Source organism: Molothrus ater, chromosome 3, assembly GCF_012460135.2.
Source record: "Molothrus ater isolate BHLD 08-10-18 breed brown headed cowbird chromosome 3, BPBGC_Mater_1.1, whole genome shotgun sequence".
NCBI lineage: Eukaryota > Metazoa > Chordata > Aves > Passeriformes > Icteridae > Molothrus > Molothrus ater.
In genome coordinates, this window is record NC_050480.2 from 29,570,704 (window position 1) to 29,589,415 (window position 18,712).

General features: G+C 34.3%; 1 protein-coding gene across 2 annotated transcripts in view; it reads left to right on the top strand.

Annotated features, from left to right (window-relative positions):
* KIF6 (kinesin family member 6) overlaps nt 1-18,712 on the top strand; it is a 155,500-nt gene that overhangs the window by 78,321 nt on the left and 58,467 nt on the right. For both annotated transcript variants that reach the window (XM_036381431.1, XM_036381430.1), the window contains exon 14: nt 16,596-16,698. In XM_036381431.1, the coding sequence (XP_036237324.1) occupies nt 16,596-16,698 (103 nt within the window). The remainder of the gene's footprint in view (nt 1-16,595; nt 16,699-18,712) is intronic.

Sequence of the window (18,712 nt, forward strand, 5' to 3'; positions counted from 1 at the left end):
TAAAAATAATATTAAAAATCTATTGACCATAATTATGAAACCATTATATTTATTATGGTCCATTTAACCATGGTCTATTTTATGTCTGTTTGGTGTTTACCAGCAAGGCAGCTACAAAGTAGTTGAAATAGAAGAGAATGTGTTGTATGACCACTCATACAACAAAGGACCTGTGAGCAACCTGATATTTTCTTATTGTCATTAAAAAAAAAAAACTAAAAAGAGAATAGATGTTGCAGGTATAGTTTTCAGTTATAAAGAACACATGAGGTTAGGTAGTAGTATTAAACATATTCTGCTACAAATATGAACATGTTATCTGACTGGTTGGGTGCTTTTTTGCATGCTATTGTGAGTTCATCTTTTTCTAGTCTAACTTGCTGGATTTGAACTACAGTTTTTTTCCTCTGTTTTGTCTCAGGGTGTTTATTTGTTTTGTTGTTTTGGGGTGGGGTTTTTTTGGTTGGTTGGTTGAGGCATTTTGGTTTGTTTTTTTGGGTTTTTGAGGGGTTTTTTGTGTTTTGGGTTTTTGGGTTTTTTTGCCAAATCTCTTAAAGTTACTAACCTTAATATTTCAATAATAGTGCCTGCATTCTAATGTATTGATGGGTATCTGCCAATAATATAAACACAGATTTCATCATCCTAAACCCTTAATCTCAGGGTCAAATCATTGATATTTTTCAGATGCTTGAAAAGCGGTAATCAGAAGCTGTTTTGCATCAAATAATTTTTAAGGGTTGTTGCTAATGAGGGGCTATTTCAGAGTTACTAAGAGGGAAAAAGTACCTTGAGAAATGTAGTAGCAATGAGTTATACTGTGATGCTTCAGATAAGAACCTTGGATAAAATTTTAAAGTTTCCATTTTCTTATAAATAATATTACAAAATCCTATCCTCCAGAAAGCAAAGTAAATACTTTAGAAAAATCTTAATTTCAGAAAAAAAGCTTCAAGTTTCACAGCTAATCAAGAAATCAGAATATATAGTTTTAGTAATAGATGTAGTTACTTACTACAAAATGACAATATAAAAAACCAACTTTCTATAACTATTGTTCTATGTAGTCTTTATCCAGTCATTAAAGATTCTGCTAGTGGATGAAGAGACAGGAAAAAATGCTTTGGAAGCAATTTAGAACAATAATTAAAACATAAGTAAAGATAAGCAAACAAGTAAACCTTTCCCAAGTGGCACAAGCTGTTCTTGCTATGTCATAAACAGCACCTGCTGTACATTTTGGGCAAGTGAAAGCTTTACCTTTCCCTTTTCATATTTAGTTCTTTTTATATTTTATTCTTCGTGCAATCATCTATTTTTTTTGTTTTTAAAAGTTCACTTTTTTATTGCTTAAGCAGACAAGCTTCAGACAGTTGTTGTTAGCAGTTGTGCCCTTTGACTACTTGTGCCACTCTTTTTATTCCAAAAGAAATTAAATTTCTTTGTAATAATAATGTACAAGCTCCTGTTAACATTTGCCTTTACATGTTTCTGATTTTTCACTGAATGCTTGTGATAAAGTGGGTTGTCTAACAGAGGTTGTTAGCTGGCTTATTCTTGTTGTTTGTCATAAAACAACTCAGCTTTCCACTGCATTATAGAGGCAATACATTGCATTGAATAAGATCCTAGACTGAGATGCAGGCCATCTGGTTTTTATTTCAATCCTTATTATTTACTAAGTTTGTGAACTTACACAAGTGACCTCATCTCTCTGAATCACTTTTTTCAACTGTGAAATACATTAAGAGTGGCTTATCTTCCTTGATCACTTTGAGATTTCATGTTCAAAGGCCATGTCTAAGAGCAAAACCTTGTTTTTCTAACATTGAGGAGCAGTTGCAATGATTTGTGAAAATAAGACTGAATTAGACACAGAAACCAACATGAAATCTTGGAAGTCTTGACTCTTCATTTTTAGTCAGCATAACTATCCAATTTGTTTGGGAAGCTTTGCTGAAACTCTAGACTATGCTGGCTACTTAAAATTCCATACAAGCATGGGCAAACGTATGGTATGTTTGATATTTATTATAAATTCTGAGAGTAAGCTACTTGCAAAGCTGTCTCTACTTGCTCAGTAAAAGACAGAAAAGCACTCAAAGTGGGCTAAAAAAGTTGTGTTAAAATTATTGAATATTTTTATTATGAATTTTTTCTTCTGCAATACCTCCCCACTTTGATCAGCACTCCTTATTTATGCCATTTACATCCAGCTATAATTCTGGGGAGAAATAATTCTAAATATTTCAGAAATTTCCTTTAATCTTTAAGTGTACAGAGAGAGACTGACATCAGTTTGAATAATGACCAGTGGTTGGAAACAGAAAAATGTCTTAGTTTTGTATCAGAACCGTTAAAAAAAACCTTGCATTAGGGAATACTAGAAGAAAAGGAGTTCTGGGAATATATCCTTTGGATTTTCAGCAGGTTTATTTAATTAACTAAAGCCTGATACAAGAGCTCATGGCTCTGATACAGCACATTTAATGTTGTAGTAAGGTTGAATGACAAGGAATGTCCATAATTCATTGTCCCCTTTTGATGTTCAGGAAAACAAGCAGTTTAAAGCCATCAAATAAACATAGTGTACTTGGCTTTCAGGAAGAATTATGCTATTTTTCTTGTGATAGTCACTTATTTCAACAGATTTTCAAGGGGCAAAGCTGCTTTTAATTCTAAGTCCTGACATAAGCAGATTTAGAGCTACAGAGGTTATTGGTTCAAAAATTGTCTTTTGATCCTTTGTTGCAAGTTAATTATATAGTTCACTTGGTTACAAATTTTGGTTAAAAAGGAATTGAAAGAAGTTTCTTTTCACAGTGGAAATTGTGCCAATATGAAATGGAATTTGATTCAAATACTTTATATTACATTATTGGGTTTTTCATTTAGTTTTGTTTTTTTGGTAAGAGAAGTTCCCTCAAATAGCTTCCAAGACCATTGAATTTTCACCAGAAACACTCTGTGGTATCATGAGCCAGAGAGACAATAGGGTATTCTTGCCTCTGTGACCAATCAATTTTGCCTTTAATATCTCTGGTACAAGAATGTCATCACTTTTGATTAAAATGAGAGTTTTTTGAATCACAGAAATAAAAGTCAATAATTATAATTCAGAAGAACCCAGATTAGTTTATTTTTAGTTATGATTCTTCTCAATTTTAATACAATAGACATGTTAGGCATCGTAACAAAGTTTTACTTTTCTCTATTTATTTACTGTGGAGTCTATAGGCAGAATAAATAAAGCTGAGAATAAATTAGTGCGAGCAGTTCTCTGAAGAGAACATATTTAGGTTATGTCAAAAGTTATTGTGCAATTGTATATGTGTTGTATAAAAGAAAAATAATTTGTATTTTGAATAATGAAGACGTCCTTCTAGTTTCGGGGGGTTGGGGAGGGCAGTTTCACTTGTTTATTCTCAGGAGCAAGAAAGGCACTATGTCTCTCTGCTTATCCATATGTTTACTGTGTACATATGTTGGCTGTCTCTTCAATTGCCATGAATGTACTTGGGGGAAAAATATCTGCACCTGTTTGTTTGCAGGATCAGGAGTTTAGCTTCTAAATTAATTCGCTTTCCATTATCACTGTTGAGGATGGAAAAAAATGTGTAATCATGTAGTGCAAATATACATCTAATAGTAAGGGATTTGGAATCACTGTAATTTTTCAAAGGCTCATGGAATATATATATTTCTATAAATAGGAACCCACCAATGAGACAAAAAGTGGTCAAGAAATTGCTTAAGATGCATGAATAGATTTCTGAAAGACAAATATTTTGTGAATCATTATAAGCAAGTAAATGTTGCAAAATTGTAGGTTTATTTTACCACACTCCAGTATCACATCTGACTTTTATATCATGGGGAATGGTTGCTGTACATAAAGACAAGGAATTATTATTTTGGTGAATGTGGTTATTTGTTGTTATGGGAGCAGAACTTATTTTAATGGGATAGGCCACACTAACCCACAACTACAGGGAAAAGGCAGTTCCTGCCTTTAGGGACAATTTAAGATGGAAGCTTCATCCAAAATTTGAATTTACTTTAGCATGATGAGGTTTCAGGGATTGAATTTGGAGTTAATATGTACACTTCTGCTTCAAAACTATATTTGTAAACCCTGACCCAGTTATTTCTGATGTTTACTCTGAAGACAAAAAATAACATGAATAGCACAGATCTTTTGGTTAACTTAGTGGCAATTTTGAGGTATTAGCTATCTCTGGCTATTCATTCTCCCTTTGTTATGATATAAATTCATTCTCTGCAGCAGACCTGCCCTCGATGAAGGTATCTTAATCCCTTCAGTGACCCAATATGGTGGGATTTTACCTTGAAAGTATGCGAGAGTAGGAATTAATTGTCCAGTAATTTTACAGCGCTCATAGTTTTATGACTTTAAGTTCAAAACAGAAGTTTCTTTTCATTAAGTAGTAGTTCTTTATTAAAATGTATTAAGATATACTTAATAAAAAAAAAATCTGACTCCAACTTTTTACAGCAGCAATAGCATAAATATCGTACATGGCCAGTGTGATCTCCCTTACTGTAGCAAGCCTGAGACTGTCGGGGGAGAACTCATTTTTAATGAATATGTTCCTCCTCCATTTCCCTTTTGTATTACTTCTTGGTTCTGGGAACAGTACTGTGGTTAGACATAAAAGGTGTTCTTCATTCATCACCCTAGAGTGCATGTACCATGCTCCAAAGATAAATGTGCAAAGAGAAAAAGGTCCAGGTGAAGCCCTGGATTGACAGGAAGAGGATTTGAGATCTGGCTGCATAGGGCTAGACATACGATGTAGTAAAGAATAATTCTTTTTTAGCCATTTGAAGATTGCAGAACTGGCAGTGGGGAACTCTCACATTCAGTCTTATTAATTCAAAACCTAGGGATATTTATATATTTGAATGGCTATTTTGACAACAACGGTGGACGTTAAGGATTGTATTTCAGGTGATAATGATAGTACTAGATGGAGAATTTAATGTTCCTCATTTTAATTAAACTTTCAATTTAATATATAGACATTTTAAGCATTGCTCCTAGGTCTAATAACATGGGTTATTAGAATCCTATGGGTTGTGTTTTTTCAAATGCTTCTCAGTCTTCTATGAGGAGTGCCTGTGCCAAGAGGAATAAACAGGGATATTTGTTTGAATTCCAGAAATATTTCTGTAGTATTAATGAAATTTCTCAAGCTTTTTTTTATTCCTTCAAGCTATCTAAACTAAAGACACTTATTACCACTTACTACTTTTAGTCTTGATATAAAAAGTGAGGCTATTGCTTTTATCATTTTGTCATACGTAAGAAGTCACAGATTTACCACATGCAAGGTTTTAGAGGCTTTTAGCTGATACATAGGATTGGGTAGTGCAATACCAACTTTCACTGACCCTGATAACACTTTGGCCAACTTCCTTCCATCTTCCTTCACTCAAATGTGTCTTTAGGTGGTGTTTCTTTAGAGCTGCACTCAAATAGCAAGTTACACATTTTGAGTATTCACTTAAGTATATATCCCCTCTAAGGAAAAATACATCCACATACTTAATCTTCTGCAGTTGCTCTGTGGTTTTACAATGACCATTTTTAACGTCCTTTGTGGTGAAATTGCCAGAGCAGAAGTACTGTCATACCTAAAGTATGACAGGGAAGTATGAAGAGGGACGCCAATGGATGCAATCAGAGGATAGGAGCTCTGTTGTCACATTAGGAACTTAGAAGCATGAAAGCAGATATTCAGTTGCAATAATTAATGACTTATTGATTTATATCCAGAAAAAAGGGTCACCTCACAAGGGCCTAACTGTCCAGCTGAGTTTGTCAGTTATATGTTTGTTGATAAAAGCAGTGTTTCTGTTCAGTATACATGAATTTTTCTCCGCAATGGTTGATATATTCATAGAGTGTGAATGCATTTTTATTTATATGAAACTTTTCAAAGTCTTCTGTAAGCTACTAAGTGAAGAAAATCATAATTTATCTTAGAATGTCTTAAGCTTGGGCTGTATTAGAAGAATAACAAAAGAAACATTTGAATGGAGTTTGTCTCTACCTTCATACAGAGTTTTCCGCTGGTCTCTGGGACCTGGGATAACAGAAGGCTGGTGGTGATAGTAATGACTAAAGTGAAGAAGGCATTCAGAAGCCCTGCCTTTTCCATGTCCTTCGTTACTAGGTCCCCCACCTCATTCTGCAGGGGACCCACGTTTTCCCTGGCCTTCTTTTGTCACCTGTATATGTATAGAAGCTCTCCTTGTTGTCTTTAAGCCATTTCTTTACATATTGCACTTTGTGTAGCCCAGTACAAGAAAGGAACAGTTAAACAGCATAACATCAGTACATATAAGGTGATAAGGTAATGCTAGGTCACAGATTGGACTTGCTGATCTCAAAGGTGATCTCTTTTCCAACCTAGTTGATTCTGTGATTCTACATACTTACTGTACAGCTCACATAAAATCAAAATGAATATCCAGTGATACTGGAAACAGTCAATGGTTTCAGTCTTGGCAGACAAAATATTTTTGATAAAAACAAAGAGAAGATCCCTCATTCTTTTACTTTTCTCTACAGAATGAATGTATTAGGGATGGAAATTGAACCTTCCTTTTAACATTTTTCAGTTTCATTTCAAAATGTATTGCTATAGATGCAATTTGATATCAAAAAAATTTGATCAGCTGTTCATATATATTTTTGTAACAAGGACAGCTACTGCTTTTCCATTCTGATTAATTCACCAATACTTGCATAGAGGCAGGATTTCTCTTTTTGCAAATGACCGCTAATGACTATAACTCAAACCCATGTGAACTTCCGGTAAATTTAGTATTATATATTAAGAATGTTCAAGTTAATATTTTTACTCCTGCTCATGGAATCTGAAGGTTTTATTCTTAGAATATTGAAAGGGAATACTACTGATGTGTTGCATAATTTTGTTCATAAAAATATGATGTGCATGCTATTTGTCATAATTATCAGAAAAATTTTGATTTAAACTCTGAGTTATTTGTTTTACTTTATCTCATTTTTAGTGAGTAGTAGGATTTTAGTAAAGCTAACTGAAATATAGCTCTAATTTGCAGTTTTAATAAATTGTTTTGATGGATGCCTCTGCTCAAAATGTTTTATTAAAAATGCAAATTACAGCTTTACTTAAACCTGCTCAGCCTTCTAGACTGTGTTATCGCTAATTTAGACAGCAAGTACACTTACTTCATGGGATTTGCAAAACTGATTTTAAAAAAGAATGTACATGGCCTTCAGAATAGTTTTTTTTTTCTCTACAGTCTACAAAGATTTAATATTTCCTTTACAATTCAGTCCTTCAAGATAGATTTTTTTTTTCCCATCCAAAATGAAATGCAGTCAAAAGAGTTCTTAAAAGCAGTAAAAACAGCTGAGGAAAGTCTAAAATAATTAGAAATTTTACCTAAAGATAGCTGAGAGTTTTGTAAAAAACAGTATGATAAAATTTGAAAAGCAGAAGTGAAAGTTCAGGAGAAAAATTAGCCAGTTGGATTTTTCAGGCCCCATTGCTATCTCCTCCTTTTCTGCTTTGTCTGCTTTTTCAAAACCACTATAGATGAAAAAATTGAATAGATGAATGTGGCTGAACTGGAAATAACTGCTCTCTTTCTACATTCACTAATCTTTACTTTGTGTTACTAAAATGCACTCTTTGTGTAACACAAGAGGCACAACATCCTTAATTCCAAAGCAAATTCAACACCTTTTGTCAGGTTAGGTGTTTAGGAACATGCAAGTTACACAATTGTTCTCTAAATGTCTGCTGATTTATGGGCACAGGACTCCCATTTTAACTCTGCTGGACTTCTGGAGCTTGTCATATGCCTAGAAGACCTCAGTTGTGAGATTAGTTGAAACTACTGAAAGCTCTATTTTGTGTGTATATTTAAATTACAGTTAATATGCATTAATGTAGCAGTTACATGATTCCCTCAAAGAGGGATAAAATGCTTTTTCAGTTGGTGAGTGCTTGAAATTTATTGTGGTCACTTCTGAGGTATAACATGCCTAATGTTCTATTGTCATGCTATTGTTTTTTCGAGTCTGGACATTGGTACATAAGAGGCTTCTGTGCTCATTCTCAGAGATGAACCCCAATAAAGCTTCGAGAGGGCAATATTCAAATTTCTTTTTTTTTACAGATCAATTTTATTCATTTCTTAATGGCTGATGTTCAGCTTCCAAAAGATCTAAGTGATGGACATAATAAATCTGTGTTCATCTTGAATATAAACAGATAGTAAATTTTAAAATTAGCTAATTTAGATTGCTGCCTGGCAAAAATAAAAAGCTTACCAGGAAGTTTATCTCATGGTTTCTTCTCTGAGCTCTCTACCTCAGCATATCCCATTCAGTGCTGGTGTTTCTGCTGCGAGAGAAAAAAAAAAATAATTTCTCATGAAGTTGCCCCTGCACTCCTGTAGTTTATAGCATGAAATAGTAAAAGAAAAAGATAGCCCCAAGATGGTACCCACTACAGAGAATTTTTTTTCTTTTCTACCTAAGATGTAGTATATAGAAGCTTCTACTTCAGAAAACCTCAGTATCTTAATAAAGAAAAAGCTAAAATGTAATATGAAATTAAAAGTACAGTAAGTTTCAAAAACCAGATTGATGTTTATAACAAGTTCTTTTCCCTCTCCTAAAGTGTTCTGAAAATGAAATATGCCTCTTTTGTGGTTTATGGTGTTACTGGCAAGCCTGGTGGTAGAAGTTATGCTCCAGACACCAAAAATACATGCAGATGTCTACAGATGTCCCTAACAAAAAAACTTCACTTGCATTTGATCCAAGCTGTCATGACTCCACTGATGTAGGTTGTCATTTGGTAGAGCTCTTAAAATATTCTTATCCACAGCTCAGAGTAATTCTTCTAGAATTGAGAAAGATATATTGAAAAGGAGAATATACATAACATGTCTATCACTCAAAACAGCATAAAACACCTAAGTTGAGAAAATGTTGAGACTATTCTATTTTTTTATAAATATGTTGGTTTGGTTGAAAAAAGCAGAAAAGTTTCTGAGCCTAGAAGCCCTTTTTCGGGTCTAAAACAGAAGTGGCAAATATTGCTGCTACAGCATGTCAAGTACATGAAGCATGTAAAAACTGATTTAATTTGCTATTACTCAATCTTAATTGAAATCCTCTTCTTAAGTTCAGTGGTCTAAATTTGATTTTAAATCAAATCTAATTTGAGTTGACACAAGTGCATAAATATAGGCCCTTTCTTGTATTTAGTAAAATTTTTACAACTGCATCAACAATTGAAGGGAAGAGATTTAGGTTCCTAAAAACAAGGGAAATGCAGTTTCTTTGTAATATCTGGTGTTTGATGTAAACTCCACAATGCAGTATGACATATATATCCTGTTTTATGAGAAGTTATCTGAAATGTGTGAGTCTGTCGTATGCAGAAATGAATCTTATTTATTTAGAAGTGGTAACACCATTGGGTGGGTCTCCTAAAGTTCTTGTGGGTTTGACTTCATATTTTCCTTCATATCCACCCACTGAGATTCTGCCAAGCCTACCATGCTTCATTTCATGCTTTCCCTTTGTACCTACTAATTAAGGACTTTCACTGTGTGTGTGTGTATTATACAATCAAATATGATCTCACAGGCAGCTTTAAAGAAGTAAACGATTGCAAAAGATGATTTTTTTTCTTTTGAAGTAGGGTGTCATACATGAAATGCAAAATATTTCTCCAATAATACTTGTGTCAGAACACTACTACTTTATTCCCCACTGCTGAGATACGTAAACATTTTGTTTCTGCCAAATAGCCTTAAACTGCTTTCTCGTTTCTATGCTCCAACTTTGGCATTGATAACACTGGCGCCCACTGGCTTTTTAAAGAGAATATACTAACATAACTAGGCAACAGAAAAGTAGACATGCTGTAAATCATCAGTTCTAGTACAGATATTCTAGAGCATCTTGATTCCATGCCATGTAATCAGAGAAATGGTACTAAAAATTATATCTGAGAAATATAACAAATTATATCTGAGAAATCCGTAAGAAACAAAAAAACATAATCAGACCAAAATGATCCTGAGTCTGACATCTAGGAAAATATATGCTCTCTCAGGTACAAGTCATTACCATATTTAGTTGCTATTAACAGTTTCCTTTTATCCTGCAATTCTCTCTAAAATTGTGCTTTGCAACATTTGACAGGGAGGCAAACTGGTATACTAATTTTCCAGAAGAGGAAAATGAGGGAGCAATATTTCAATAGTTTCAATCTTTACACATAGATATCGCTCTAAGATCAACCTGATATTCAACCAGACTCACCACATTTCAGTAAACCACGTTTCTTTCATTAGACATTAAAGGTCAGGTGGCTTTTGTTGCAAAAGTAGAGGAGTTAAAAACATACCTGCACTGCCACTTGAGATTTCTTAAAATAATGAAACTGAAGACATTCAATGTGATTAAATTCAGCTATCATGTCCCATTTAAAGTTTTGTTGTTGTTCTATGGTCTTAGACAATCTTAAAATAGTCAATTTCATCTTCTTTAAAATTAAGGTTATACTTCATTTAACCCTTGGTTTTGAAATACAGTTCAATATTTTCCTTACTACTCCTGCAGAAGAATATTAATTAATGTAGTAATCTACTCCTTATGTGATTCTTGTAATTAGTTAGTTGCTGCATTCTTTGGAAGCATTTCAGTTGAACTTTATAAAAATTGACTTTTATGGAGTTGACACTATATGAAATATCTAGGGTTTTTCTGTTTTATTTCAATAATCTTAAAGTAATCCCATTCTTAATTATATTAATTGCATTAGAAATAGTGTTTGTCCTTGATTTGTGTCCTTCATGCTTCTATGCAAGATTGTTCTTTGCTGTTCATCATTTTCAGGGTTTCAACAAATTGTTCATTTTGCCCTCTTCCTCCCCTCTAAATAAACAAAGAAACTCCAGAGCCAGAGAAATTAATTTATGCTCGTTTACTTTATTTAGTTCGTTGCGTCTGAATATTTTGGTTTTCCTTCAAAGCTTTTAACTTCCCCAGAAACTTTAACACTGCAGGAGTTCTGTGAGCAACCTTGTTTTATGTCTTTCTCATTTTTGAATTGTAGTTTAGTGAAGATAGCCATATGTAATATACACGTTTTTCATGAGAAATTTAGCTGAGCATTGCTAAATGCTCAGCATAGTGGGGAAGTATTTGTTGTATATCCTTTTGCCATCTGCTTGCCTATTTGTAAGTATTTATTCTTTATTGACTCTATGTTGCAAGCTCGGTTACATCTTTTTCCATTCTGAACAGATGGCTATGACATCTTGATGGATCCTGGTAAAGATGTAATGAATTGTGCTTACATTACCTCTAATACCTTAGTTCTATAGCAAAGATTTACCAAATAATTTGTCTTTAGTTTCCTTTGAAAGTTTTTGCAGTTCCTTTGTTCCCATTTGATAATATGTGGAAATACATAGTAGCCCAAACACGCTGACAGTCCTCGTAAGCATGAAGACTCACAATTCATGCTAGTTGGTATCCTGAAATTCTTCAGACTACCCTCACTTGAATGAGACTTTTCCTTGAGCCAAGAGGACTCTTTGCTTCTATTGATTTCAGTGGAAGGGTTGATAACTCTTGTCTAACAGACCACTTAGTAACAATGGATAGAAAATAGAATGAGAAAGTGTTTTACTCTGAAAATGAAGTTTCTGCAAAACAGATACATGGGCAGATATGTGGACAGATGCGTTTCTCATCAGAATACATTGTCTGAACAGTTATTCCCAAGAGTTTGCTTTTGTCAACAGTCTTAATGTTCCTCCCTCAGAACAGATCAACTTGCAATCTTAATACTTCTCTTCTGGAGAGTTGTTTCCAATTTTTTTGTGGGTTAAACCAGCAGCCTCTGGCATGAGGGCTGCTGAAACCTCCTCAGAGCCTTCATACCAGGACCAAAATCTGGTTACAGGGTGGTATTGTGAGGAGACACTGTGGTTCTGCTTTCAGACAGAGATGATGTCAATTTTATGCTATTGTTTGACAGAGTTTCCCAGACCTAACTGAAGAGCAATGTAAATTTTTCCTGTAGGTTTCATGCATTAAACTTTATGAACATCATCTCGCTCTGAGGAATAACCCTTTTACAACAAACCAAAAAACAGAAGGTGTCCAGACTCAAGACTGGAAATGCCTTTTCCAGATTGAGCAGTCTTGAAATTTGTATGGGAAGAAAAAAAAAAAGAAAAAACCACTAAAATAAGTACTTTAAAAATATCTGATATTTATAAATTTTGATCACTAATACATGCTGCAATAGGATCTGTTGGTGTTAGATGCATTTAAAAATCAGTATGGTCATGTAAATAGAAAACTGTGTTTGATCACTTTTAAAAACAAAATAAGGCCTATGTTTATCCCCTTGCATGCTCCTACCTTCTCAGTCTAGTCCTTGAATAATTCCAGTTCATACTATTTAATTTAAAAATAGCATTCATCCAAATAATTTCTTTGTTGACAGTTGAAGACCCAGCGCCACAACAGGGCACCACACACCTACCCTACATATTCCTTTAAAATTAAAATTTCTTTAAAATTAACATTTGGTGTTTAGGATGTCTGTAAATAGCATGTTGTATGAAACAGCACAGAATAAATGCTTAAGATCTCTAAATTAGTTAGTGATAGAATAGCATGCACAATGTCTGCCAGGGTCTTGACTGATATGCAGGCTTCTACCTCCTATAGACATACAACTGAGTCCTTGAATCCCTTTTGTCTTTTCTCACCTTAAAAAGCAATCAACAGCATTCAAAAGCCTCATTATGTTTTTGCTAACTGTATTTTGAATAATTACTGGTTTTGAGAGTTTAGCCCATTATCAATACCACAGGAACCTTTCTATTTCTTGGTCTCATTCTTGGTCAGATCTTGTTCTAGTTCAGAGCTTGGGAGACATCACTGCCACCCTGCTGACTTAGGCAAATTCAGTGGGACAGATGTAATTTGCACATTTCAGCAGAGGAGCTTATTGAACCAAATTTTTTTGCTTAATATGAAAGTTGAGAGAGCTCACTGGGTCAGAGAACAGACTGAAATCAGACCTTCAATGAGAACATTCCTAAACACACAAATTCATTATGTGGATTGAACCTGAATTTTACCAAAAATTGCAGCTATGTGAATTTGCTATAAATGACGATGGGTTTGCTGCAAATTTTTCATTGTGTGAGTTGAGCATATTTGTGTTTTAGTATTCAAGCCAAGTTATACAATCTAACAGGAAAGGTATCATTAAAATTAGGTTGATACAAACTTTATCTCTTATCTTTTTTTTATGCAATTCTGTCAACTGGGGTTTCATGAATGCAATTGAAAGAAAATTTTATCCTTTTTCCAATTATGTGAATTATTTTTATGATAATGACTATTCCAGGTCACATTGTAATGACTTGATGACATGTGTTTCCTGGTTCTCATCCTGCATGATATGATAGTTCTTCCTTAGATAAGAATTTTCAAATATTTACTTTGTAACATTATGCCATGGTAATTAAGAAGGAGAGGAGGATTTTTTTTGGCTCTTTGAGTGAAATAAATTGTTTTCTCTAGAAGTTTTAGCTGAACTATTCCACCATCCTGCCAAAACTTTGTCCTTATCATTGGTTTCTTCTCTTAATTCTGTTTTTGTTTATATAATATAGGCATTGTTGTACATAGATTTCAATTTCAAAGCTAGAGAAAAACAAATCCAATAACACCTTGTTTAAAATAACATAGAGCTTATTTGTTAGAATTAAGCTCAGGAAAAACAGGATGCCAAATAATGTTAATATACCATGGCACTTGGAGGTCATTTGAAAGAAGGTGAGCCTATTTTATGAAATTACAGATTATTTAAGGAAATGTAAACATCATGATTGAAGATACCACATCAACCTGGAAAAGAAATAAGCTTCACTACTGAGCAGAATGAAAACACAACTACTCCATCAAGCTTTCAACGTCTCTTGCAGTTTTTTTACTGTTATTAATATAATTGTCTTCCCTTATTTTCTCCATAAATGTCACTGCCATTACCCATAGGCTGCAACATTTTTCTGTAACTGATGTATGCTCATATTATACTGAAATACAATTTCAATAGTCCTAAGTTTCATTCCATTTATACTATTTCCAGAGTGGGTTTGTTTACTACTTCATATGTTTCTGTATTTTCTTAAAATGAACAGTGTAAACCAGAAAATTTCAAAGTGTTCTGGGGATCTATTTTTGTGTGCTTTGTTTGGCTGTACAAATCTGATGCCTTTTCAAGCTAGTGCTGGAAAATTATTATCAGGTTACCTTTAATTTTGATTGATGCATTTCTGCCAGGCAGTAGCAATAATCACTGTAATAGTTCTGTTTTCCAAACTTACTTTACTGTTTTTATTTGTACTGTCAAAGGCAGTACATGGCCAGAAGAGTTAAATACTTTACATTGCAGTGTTATGTATGAGTAAGGGCATGTCATTGTTTATCTTAGGCTTGATCATGATTTTTTTCCAGGCTTTCTGCACTTAGTACAAGCTTTTTCTGCAACAAAAGCAATTCTAGGGGGTCAATTCAGGCTGCATGTTAAAATTAGTGCTAGAGATGGGATGAATGTACTATAAAATTCTGCTCACAAAGCTGCCTGTTTTTCTACAAGGCAAGCATGAAACATGAACATTACACTCTCAGGTCATCACCTCAGAAAAAAAATATTTTCATGAATTCTCTTGCTCTTTTGGATCACACAGCAGTAAATAGTGTACTCTATCTTTCCTTGATTTTCATATACAGAAAGGGTGGAGCATTTCTGCAGGCTTTGCCATTCAGACATTCCCGGTGGTTCTATTTTCAACTCAAAATTTTTGAATTAGTAACAGATGGCCTGATTCTTTTGACAGAAAAGGGGTAAAATTTTCTCTGTATTTTAAAGAAATCTTTTTACACTTTTACTGATCGTTGAACCCTGAGTCCTAGTTTTTGCTACCAGCCTTCTCTATAAACAGTATCTTATATCACAGAAATCTTGCTGCAGTCAGTGGGAACTTATCCTGATATACAATGATGAGGTGCACCAGAATATATTTAGAATTACTTTAAAATGCAGCTTATGGATCAGTAAGGGATAACGTGCCAGTATTGCACATCCCAGCCTGTTTAGGCATGTTTTGCTTATTTCTTGCCTCAGCTTCACTGATGTAAATGAGTATAGGACTTGGTGATGCTGACCCCAAAAACAAGGTATTTCATGTCCATGAAATAAGAAAAATGTGTTAAAGAAAGCAGAAGAAACTGCAGAAACCTAGAGAAGGAGAAAAACCTTACACCAAAATTACAAAGCAGGTAGCCTGGAGAAGAACTGGCATATGCACATATGTTACTGGTAATGCTGGTCTATTAGCATTAAACATAGAGAAAACTCTTGCACAGCAAAAATCCTAGGGAGTTTTACAGCTCTTGTTCAAAATGGATTTGCGGGTCTCAGATAGCTATGAGGGAGGAAGGCAGACTTCTGGGTAGGACAAAAGAAAGACTCGAGGGGGAAAATCAAAAGAGAATCAAATTCCAACTTAAGGAATATAATTTTGGAGGTTTAAGTTGCAACCTGGAGGTTGAATTAAAGGTGGAGCTATCTTGCATTCTTCACAAAGTTTGTGTTAGAGTCCTCTTCCTTTCTGTTCCTGAACTGTCTTCATTCCCATAGTTTATTTAAGTGCAAGTCTCATCCTTTCTTCTTGCTAGTTTATTGACATATACGTACTGGTGATAACACAGATGCTGGCATAAGCTCTCATTCTCCCTAAGCCTTTGAATGTTTTTGTTAATAATAATACAGATACAATGTATCTTACTTGGATGTATAGATCATCCAGCAGTAAGAACTGAAAATAATACAGACTGTAATATTTTTCTCTAATGATTTTAAAAGATTTGAATGCCAAATAAGTCTTGACATTGTTGTGCACAAAAGGAAACAAGCACCATGTTGCAGATGTAAAAAGGCACCAACCATTTGTGTATGTAGAATTCTTGCTTTACCTAAAAGGGTATGGAAAAGTATTTGCTAATGCATTATTAAAGAAGCCTGATTTTTTTTCTTCCAAGAATATTGAAAATATTCAAGGTATACTTAGGGCCCAATATGAAACAGATGGAAGAAATACAGAAACAAACTGCATTGTGCTGTTGTGAAAATACTTCTGGCATGCACTTAAGAATATTTCACATATTTTAAATTTTCGAAGTTCAATTTTACTTATGAACATTTAAAATTATCTTGAGGAATGATATACCTCAAGCACTGAGACTTTAGAGAAGTGATGTGAAATATAATTTTTCAGATAATAGAAATCTTTTGTCAAAAATGCTTTCCAATCAGTGGAAAATCAAACTTAGTCTTCTCTTTGCTTTAAGACCCCTGGGCTAACTAGCTGGGTTTATCTAAAAAAGGATTTAAATAAGTGCAAAATCTCTATCTTTTGATGACTCTGAAGAAGTTCTCTTTTTTTTTACCTTGGCCCAGGAGGAAAGATGTCACTTGGATGTCAGGAAGCTTTTGAAATTTTCAAGCAGGACCATGCTGACAGTATAACCATTGAGGACAACAAACAGCTTCTGAAGCAGAGGTGGGTGTCATAGGAAAATACAGCTGGGGAAGACATCTGAGAGTTCATTAGCAGTCTGAGCAGGAGCACATAATTTTACACTAGACATCCCAGGTTTCTGCTGAGGACTCGTTACAGGCCCTTCACCTTTTCTTACTTAAGACATTTCATATTCAGAAGGCACTGAGTGGTGATAGAAGAGAAGTCTGGATAGAAATGAAAATAGCATGAGGAATCTTAGTGCATATTCCTGCTGGTTTTATTCATCTTCACAACCATGTTGAAGCAACGTGGCAATGACATTCATGATCAAGAATTATCATGGGGAAGTAAAATCCATGGGACTGAATCAATTACTCCAATTTCCATTGTCAAAAATGCTTTACTGACTTCAGCACTGAATTGGATAGTAAACTAGGAGATGCTTAACATATGCATGTCTGGTGTCCCTAACCTGTTTGCCAAGTGATCTTAGCTTCTTTCTTCCAGTTTTGCATTCACAAACAGAAATAATACTTTTGTCCTCCACATTTGTTTTTAATGTTGGCAAAACACTTAATATGTCTGGTGAAAATAGTGATAATGGCAAAACATTGAAAACATGGGTTTTCATACAGATTTTAAACCTCACAAATTAAACCACCAACACTTGTCTATGTTGGTTGGATAACAGTACTGCTTCACTGTCAGCTTTTCAAGTGTTCACCCTCCTAGTACTGCAAAAGAAATGCATGGCTTTGAGATTGTAGATGCAAAAGCGAATCTCTCAATCTGTGTTTGTAACTTACATGTTTCCCCTAAGAGTTGCTTGAGGCTATTTTGCTTGTTTTCTTCTATTTGGTTCAGGGAAGTGTTTGATTGTAGGATGTTGTCATTTGGTTTGGTTTTTGTGGAATTTTTTTGTTCTGAGGTTTTCTCCTTCTCCAGGTTTCTTCTGCTTTCTTCTGTTTTCTTTAACACAATTTTCTACTTCACAGACATGGAAGACTTTTTTTTCAGGCACACCAAGTCTTATACTCATTTATTTCAGTAATATTGAAATGATCTCCACATCTTTGTGACTTACTCAAGTTCCTGCTATTTATCACTTTTCTGAACTGATTAACTTTTTATCTGGATCTATACCTCAGCCACAGGAAAGCAAATTGCTAAGATATTAGATGTATGTAAGTATTTATCCATGTAAACTGGATATCTAGCAATGCCTTTCTTCTGATCAATTTATCAGATCATGCCACTGCACTGCCTTATCACTGCATAAAAGATTACACTGCAGTCATTTCTGGTGTTGCTATTCAATAGAACACTTAATAGTTACAGCATGACCATGAGAATAATATGGTTCTGAGCCATGCTCTGCCCTTCCTCTAGTCAATAACAATTCTTCCATATTTTTCTGTATGTTATTACTATGAAGCAAACCAGTATTTCCTTCTGGTTTCAGAATATATAATAGAGATGAGTGGAATCTACTAAGTTCTATGACAGATTTGCTTTCCTTAAAGGACAAAGATTCATACTAATGCCTTGTTTAACCCCTCTCTAATAGGCATCAGGTGATTGCTGAAATCAGTGCTAATGTGAATTTTGATACTTTGAAACAGGCTGTTTCCCCTGCCATTTGCAGTCATTTTTAGCAAAGATGCTTAGCTCCAAGTTTACCGAGTTCATTAGAATGGATTTGTATGAAATCCAGTCTGTAATTTGGAATGCAGTCTCTCAACTACTAGTTACACAAAAGCTCTGTTACCCAGCCAGTGTTCAAATTGCACAGGAAGAGTGTGGACACCACATGTTTAAAGGTTACCATAGCTTCCCTTTATATGTAGGCTTCTCTTGTTAATAATTTTGTTTATAGTTGCATAACCACTTCTGTCATACCACAAACAGTGTTTGGTTCACAAATTACTTATTTTTAGCCATCTTATTTTTTTCCTTTGGGCATTTTGGGTAGATTCTCTTGGTTTGCTAATTATCATAGAGTCAAAGAATAGGCTGAGTTGGAAGGAATCTTTAACAGTCATCTAGTTAAATC